General features: G+C 26.3%; 1 protein-coding gene across 1 annotated transcript; it reads right to left on the reverse strand.

The window, feature by feature from the left end:
• Positions 1-913: 913 nt before the first annotated feature.
• LOC132946308 (H/ACA ribonucleoprotein complex subunit DKC1-like) lies at positions 914-6421 on the reverse strand. The gene is made up of 11 exons (XM_061016232.1): positions 6206-6421; positions 4885-5030; positions 4173-4389; positions 3269-3384; positions 2953-3202; positions 2718-2878; positions 2532-2652; positions 2172-2290; positions 1641-1744; positions 1530-1575; positions 914-1182 (listed from the first exon to the last, which is right to left on the reverse strand). Exons 3-11 carry the CDS (start codon positions 4375-4377, stop codon positions 1051-1053), a joined length of 1254 nt encoding a protein of 417 aa, XP_060872215.1. The 5' UTR covers positions 4378-4389; positions 4885-5030; positions 6206-6421; the 3' UTR covers positions 914-1050.
• Between the last annotated feature and the right edge of the window lie 1638 nt (positions 6422-8059).

The following is an 8059-nucleotide window of genomic DNA, read 5'->3' on the forward strand; positions in this document are numbered from 1 at the left end:
CTTCAGATTATCCAAAAGATAATATTTATGGTTTACCTTTAGTTAACAAAAAAGTCTTAGGCAAGTTCAAAGATGAATTGAATGGAAAAATTATGACTGAATTTATAGGTTTAAGATCTAAATTATATTCACATCGAATCTTAGATACTGAAAAAGAAATTAAAAAAGCTAAAGGTGTTAAAAAAAATGTTGTAGAAAATAAAATATGTTTTAATGATTTTGAAAATTGTTTACTAACAAAAAAATCAAAATATATTAAACAAAATTTATTTGGAACTAAGAAACATGATATTTTTACTGTAGAACAAAACAAAAAAGCTTTAAGTGTTTATGATGATAAAAGATTTATTTTGGAAAATTGTATTGATACATTAGCTTGGGGACATTATAAAATAAATATAGATAGAAATGATTTTGTAAACCATCTCAATACACTAATTAGAAATCAAAATCAAAAAGATTAGAAAAATAGATAATAATAACGCGTCCCCTATTTGGGTGAGCGTTAAATATCAATTTCTTTTTAATACATTTTTATTTTTAATAGAACAATTATATTAAAAAATATTTTAATTATTATTGTATTTAGATTTTCTTAAAAAATATTTGATATTTAACGTGGTCGGAATTTCCGGCCGCGTTTAAATATATAAGTTTTTTATACATTTTTGCATTTAGATTTTTATTTTAAATAGAACAATTCTATTAAAAAATATTTTAATTATTATTGCATTTAGATTTTCTTAAAAAATATTTTAAGAAATATTTCATTTGGAATTTAATTAATTAATTTCATAAGTTTTGCGAAAAATATTTTAATTATTATTGCATTTCAATTTTCTGATCTTTTTGCATATTGCTTTCTTTGTGATCTTTTATTGATATAATATGAAAATTGAAAACTGTCCCAGGACATACATTTATATACTACTTATATTATACATTTCTTCGTCAACAAACTCGATTATAACTATTTTTTAAAACAACAAATTACATTAAAACTTATTTTTTTATTTTTTTGTCAATCTTCAGTTGTCCAATTTTATACATTCAATTTTTTTCTTCAAAATCCAATTTGTCTTTCTTAATTGTCATTTCTTTCTTTGATTTCTTGTCTTTTTTTACTTTTATTGCATCCGTTATTGGAGACGCATCATCTAGTGATGTACTCTGTCGTTTTCTCTGAACATGTAAAGAATACAATACGTTAGCTAGGTATAATGATATCATTATAATATTATAAATATGTATACAGTCCCGTATCCACCCAGTAATTTTCACATGCAAATCGGATAAACTTAGCAGCAAGTTCAGAATGAAAAAAAAATATCATTCAATTATCTGAACAAAATAATATTTACAGTGAAATACTATGTAATGCACATTTGAGGATAAGTATTTATTATCTATTATAATATGCAAAACAAAAATGTTTTCTACTTTCAATAGTATCATTTTAACGAAAACCATAACAAATAATTGTACCATCTTCAACCATAAATTTATATATATATATTAATTTTAATTACTTTTCTACTTTCTTCACTTTCATCTTCAGTCTTCAGTTTTTCAATTCTATAACACACAAAATACAATGCATTTTATAAGCATACAAATAAACCAACTTGTTTATAACTTACGGCTCCTTGTAAAATGTTTGATTCCAATTGTCTGGAGTATTCTCATTTGGTTTACCGTATTTATCGAATAAGCCATCTTTTATCATGCTCTTTTTAGTACTAGCCTAAAAAAGACCAAAACTGTAATAGATATTGGAAAATGATTGTATACAAAATATTATACATTATATTATAATGATTATAAGAACATTTTTTTTTGCAAGGGTCAAAATTTATAAATTGTTACACAATTTGACATAAGACAACTTAGACAATACCAATTAATGTAAAAGCATTAAATAGAAGTGGCAGATAATAATACTTCATAACTTTATAATTGTTCCTTTAAGAAATGTATAGGCTTCAAAATTGGGAGAACTGTAATTTATGAAACCCTAACATATCAAGTTATATAAGTAGGATAGAAGATGATTGACTGTAGTTTCCTGTTTGTGTACAACATATCACTTCACACAACACCACATCACTCAAACATTAATGAATCAAATAATTTGTGTGATTATTATAATACGAATAATATTAATATTGTACCATTAATCCCAGTCCCCATTTACGAGGATAGGTATCTCGATCCATTAATACTCTTTTGATTTTGGCAATAATACCATGATCACAACTTGAAATTGTAGCTGTTGTCATCAATGCAACACCTATTTAGTAGCAACAAAAGATAATAAATAAATATTTTTAAACTTAGTATATAAGACTCAATAAAAAAAATATGCAATATAAAATTAACTGTTAAACATTAGTCAATAATATATTACGTATTTTATATTAATTTATAAGTACAAGTACAATTATTTAAAATAATTAAGTTATAATTTACTTACACAATATATTTTTTTAAATAACTAACTTAAATAATATTTAATGAAACTACTCAATTACCTAAAGCCACAGCTTCTCCTTTAGAGGAAACAATGACAATTTCCATATTTAGTTCAATACCATCATCATACCGTAATAATCCAGGCAACATAATTTTAGCTCCATAACAAATTGCATTTATCTACAATGAGTTTAAATTAAATTATGAAAACATAATTGAATATTTGTGGTTTTTTTAGTACTTACGGCACTATCTTTAAAAAATACACGTTTGTAATTTGTTAGTATGCCTTCAAGGGGTCTAACTACTCTTCTTAAATAAGATTCATCTTTATTATTCTCAAACATCCACTGTGCATCCAAAACATCATGTAATGTTGCAAGGCCTTCTTCTTCGCTTGTAATACCTTAGGAAATACAACAAACAAATAAAATTGGACTTCTGAAATAAAAATGTCTGATTATTTAATTTAAAATTTACCAGAACGGTTTCTTCTAAGTTCTATCATTTGGCCTCCAGTTCCCAACATTAGACCCATATGAATACATAGTGTTCTTACATAAGTACCAGCTTCACATTTTATCCAAAATACTCCTATATTTGCTTCCATGTCATAATTCAATAGTTTATTTTCATATATAGTACGAATACGCAATTGACGTTTTACAGCTGTAATTAAAGGGGGGCGCTGGAAAAGAGCTCCGCGCAAAGATTCCAGTGTTTTAGTAATCTAAATTACAAACAATAATGTAATTTACTCATTTTTCAGAAATAATAATATAATAATAATACCAACCTGAAAAATGCTTTCAATTGGACTATGCAGATTAAATACAGAAATATATTCTTTTCCACTTGATTGTTGTGATTTAACAAGCCGTGTTGCTCTTTCAATACAAACAACCAATACACCTGTAGAATAATAAAAAAAAATTGTTCATAAATCATTATAAGTTATAATTTTAATACAAAATAGATACTTAAAAAACTGAAAAATTTTTTTAAAATTTGTTAAACTTCTATTAAATGTTATTAATTATTTCTCTTGTACTTTTGAAACATTACAATTTTAAAGAATAAAAACATTTTGCAAGTATAATTATTATTCAGTTAGGTACTTGCATTTTTAAATTATGTTATTATTTAGAGCATTCTATTAAAATGTTGTAATATATTTTATCCATTAAGGCGTGGACTTGATCCATGAATCTTATCTTATCTAACACAATATGATTATGTTGGTGTATAAAATAGTTTCTATAAAATATATGAAAAAAAATGTTTATTAAATGATGTAATAGGTGAAGCTAATAACGAAAATACTTTAAAAAACAATGAAACTATAGAAATAATGTTAAATAGTGAATTAAATATGGCGATAAAGATATTGTGAAATAAGTTTTAATAAAGACCATGCTAAAGTAAAATGGTATGATATGTATTTGATGAATTACACACGGCTTTTAATTGGTCACTCAAAAGTATATTATTTATAAATATATAATAATGTATAGAAACAAATGCTACGATACATCATAATGGTGCAATGTATCACATAAATGTGATAATACCATGATACTTTATCATGATAAAAACAATTATGATATTATACAATTTAATTATTTATTTAATCAATTAAATTATAAAGTAAATGCAGAGAAAACTAAAAGGTTTTAAAAAATAAAAAATTGATTAGATACCTGAAGTTTTTGGATCTAATGTTCCAGAATGACCAGTTTTCTCAACTTTTAACATTCGCTTAATCCAAGCAACTACCTCATGTGAACTTGGATTGGATGGTTTATCCAAGTTAATATAACCAGCTTTAACGTATTCTCTAATTTCTCTTTGCAGGGGATTTGATCCAAATGGCAACGGAGTGTAATGATTTGTGCGGACATTCATATTATCAAAATGCTGCAAAAAAAGTTATATTATAAAATAGTGATTGTTTAAATAATATTTTTGAATGGTTTAATGCATGGAACAAAAACTTTCCTGTCTCTAAACTTATAACAATTCTTCTACATAAAATAAAAAGTTACTTATGTTATTGTAACACCAAAAAAAAATGGAAAATATCATGAAACAAAAAGGTTAGTCCTCTTAATATACAGGTATAAAAAGTTTTTAATATAAAATTCAACAAACTAATCAACTAAAGAAATTTTAGTTAAAAATATTTATTGTCAAATACATGTGAAATATTTAAAACTAAGATTGTAACATTTGAATATTACCAACTTCACATGAAAATCATTTGGTAATATAGAAGTTCCAAATTATTTAGATAAGGATTTATATCAAAAAATAAATATAGTTAACAATTGATTAATGATTACCATTCTTAAAATAACATTCAATTTAGTACAATATTTTAATAAATATTACGTAATTAGTGCTAATATCTACCTTCAAAAGCAAAGGCCATTTTGAAGAATCAATCGTAGCAGCCTTTACAGAAGGTTTTATAAAAAAGGGGATTTCAGCCTGGAGTTTGCCCAAGGATTTTTCATATGCCAATCCTTTAGATTTTCTATTTATCTTTTTTATAACAACTGGTAACACACATAAAAAAAAAAATAAAAGTTATACTTTAAATTATGTATAAAAAATCAATTATTTAATGATCAAATGAAAAACATGGTCTGTATTGCTAGTGTAAATTACAAATAATATATATTTAAAAAAAATTATCACTGACACAAATTTGTGAATTGCACTAAATCAGCTGTGGCCTCCCAAAAATGCAGAATAAAGATTATAAAAAATATGTAATAAACGACAGATTAACTTTAAAAAAATTGTAGCGCCTTTAAAATTTAAAAACCACTTTGCGCCTATGCAACACACTCAAACTTTTAATTTCAATAATAACATATTATTGTATTATTACAATAATAAATATTAATATCAACAACCAATGGCCTCCCCTCCCATCATTCATATTTTTTTTATAATATTGATTTTATATCAGTATGTCCATAGAATATAAAGAATAAGTATATAAGTAGGTATATAATATAATATAGATGGCATAGATAGTAGATAAGTTTAAACACTATAAACTATCTTTTAATAGTAAAATAATTATTGTAATCTTCACATATTATAATATTGTGTATAATAAAAAAATGTACCTATAAATATTGAACATATCTGTGATAATCATCAGCTACTCTTTAACTATTCATGCCGATTGCAAGCCGTCCAAGTTAGAGATATTTTATACTAAACTGTTGTACGATGTTCACTCGCGATAATACAGACTACTTTTTATTAAAAAAAATCTCTTAGGAGGATGAAAGTTGTAGATTGGACATAACAATACCTAATAATAAAAATATTTACCTTATATTCCTTAAGTTGTTATTGATAATTTATTATAAATAAAAAGTTATTATATATTTTATTCATTTCAGCAGGATGTATTTAGTATTAAACGTGATCATATTATAATACAAATTGTTTCCATTTTTCTTATAGTGAAAACAATCCAAATTTAATTTTTAGAAGTGTTTTTATACTCCTCCCCCTTTTAAAAATTCTGGGTACGCCACTTTCAAGAACACCGGTGAAGTATTCGGTGCATTAAAATATTATGTTGGTGAGGAAATTAAAACACAGTACGGAAATCACGTAGTTGCGTACCAAAAATTTTGACGGGACGATTATTCGGTACAAGTCCGATACCGTCAAATAATTGACCAAAAAGAATATTTTTGGTACTTACAGGTGCCGTCTATTTTAAAAAATGGTATTTGAATTGCAATTTATATCGGAGAACGGTAGTCGGTAAACAAAAGTCGATGGATAAGCGGGAAAGTGGTACAACGACCACGACGTCTGAAGACTACAAGGTTTTTAGATTAAACTCGGTATAGTCTAAAAACCTTATGAAGAATGAAGATCTGAATTGCACTAAATAGTAAATAATAAGCAACGAACAGTAGTCGTGCACTGTGCAGTGAACAATTTGATCGATACAATAATAAATTATTCAAGCAATTCCACATTGATAATAAAGATTTTTGTTATCAATCGGTTTCTAAAATATTAACACCGTGCGTCGTTTGTTCGTGGATCGCGTTCAGGCACGACCAAAGTACTCCCACGTCAAGTTATCCTTATGACGGAATATGCGGAACCTGTTCGTGTTTGCTCTCGTCGTCTGGTTCGGTGAATTAGCGTGTTAGTACGACAAAATAAACAACAACTTCTTTATTATAATTATTGTGTTGTGTTTAATTATGAAATGTAGTATTTTCTAAACCTCAAACAGTTTTAAGTTCTTTCTATAAATCACAATTACATAATGCTGTCGTTTATTTTACCATAGTATCGTAAGTCGTAGTCTACGATAGCACGGCGCTTTTGAAAACTACTGGACAATTATTTTTGATCCCCCAAAATTACCAACTAGATTCACTTTCTTATCAGAAAAGTTGTTGAAGAAAATCCAAGCACTTTTACTGTCCTAAAAAGTGATGAGTGATGACAGACAAAAACAAAATTTTTAAAAAAACACAGATTATTGTAAAATCAATACATTCATCGCTCCGATCAGAATCTAAAATTAGAGGAAACGACTTTAGACTTGTTTTTAAAATATACGTGTAGGTACACGAAGTTTGTGTATTTGATGTTCACAAGTAATTGATTCCTTTAATTAATATTCCACGAATAAAAATTATATTTATTAAACAATATTACACTTCATAATATATTAATGTTTATAACTACTATTTACTATTTATTCAGTATTGACAATAATAACACAAGCAACAATTTAATAATATAGGCTATAATAAGCTTCGATTTTTGAGATCAGCATCTTTTTTGATAGAAAATTGAACCTAGTTGGTACTTTTGGGAGGTAAAATTTGAAAATTCCAAGTAGTTATAGAAAGCGTCAAGAAAATCAAAACAAAGTGAAAGAAATGTGATCATTTTTACGCAAAACCAATTTTTGAGTAAATCTTTTTTATTTTTTTGGTGTAACTCAAAAATTATTAATTAATAGCCTTAGACCACTGAAATTTTTACCAAATATTTTTAAATAATTTTTTAAAAATTTATAAAAAAAATTGTAACTATACCGATGCCCCAGAAAACCGTGATCTAGATTCCGGGTGCCAGGGTAACGTTAACCCAGCACCCGAAACATTAAATAATTAAAATTTCAACTTGAAAACCGATTGATATTATATAATTTTTTATGTAACAATTTGTAACCACAAAAAAATGTTGTAACCAAACCAGTGCCCCGGAAAACTGCGATCCGAATTCCGTGTAAGGGTAACGTTACCTCAGCACCTGAAACATCAAATAATTAAAATTTCGAATTTCGATCGTGGTTTTCAGGGGCACTGGTTTCGTTACAATTTTTTTTATTATGGTTACAAATTGTTACATAAAAGATGACATAATACCAATCAGTTTTCAAGTCGAAATTTTAATTATTTAATGTTTCGGGTGCTGGGATGCAATTACCCTGGCACAGAATTTGGATCGCGATTTTCCGGGGCACCGGTTTGGTTACAACATTTGTTTTGTGGTTACAAATTGTTACTTAAAAGATTATACC

Source organism: Metopolophium dirhodum, chromosome 6 (assembly GCF_019925205.1).
Source record: "Metopolophium dirhodum isolate CAU chromosome 6, ASM1992520v1, whole genome shotgun sequence".
NCBI lineage: Eukaryota > Metazoa > Arthropoda > Insecta > Hemiptera > Aphididae > Metopolophium > Metopolophium dirhodum.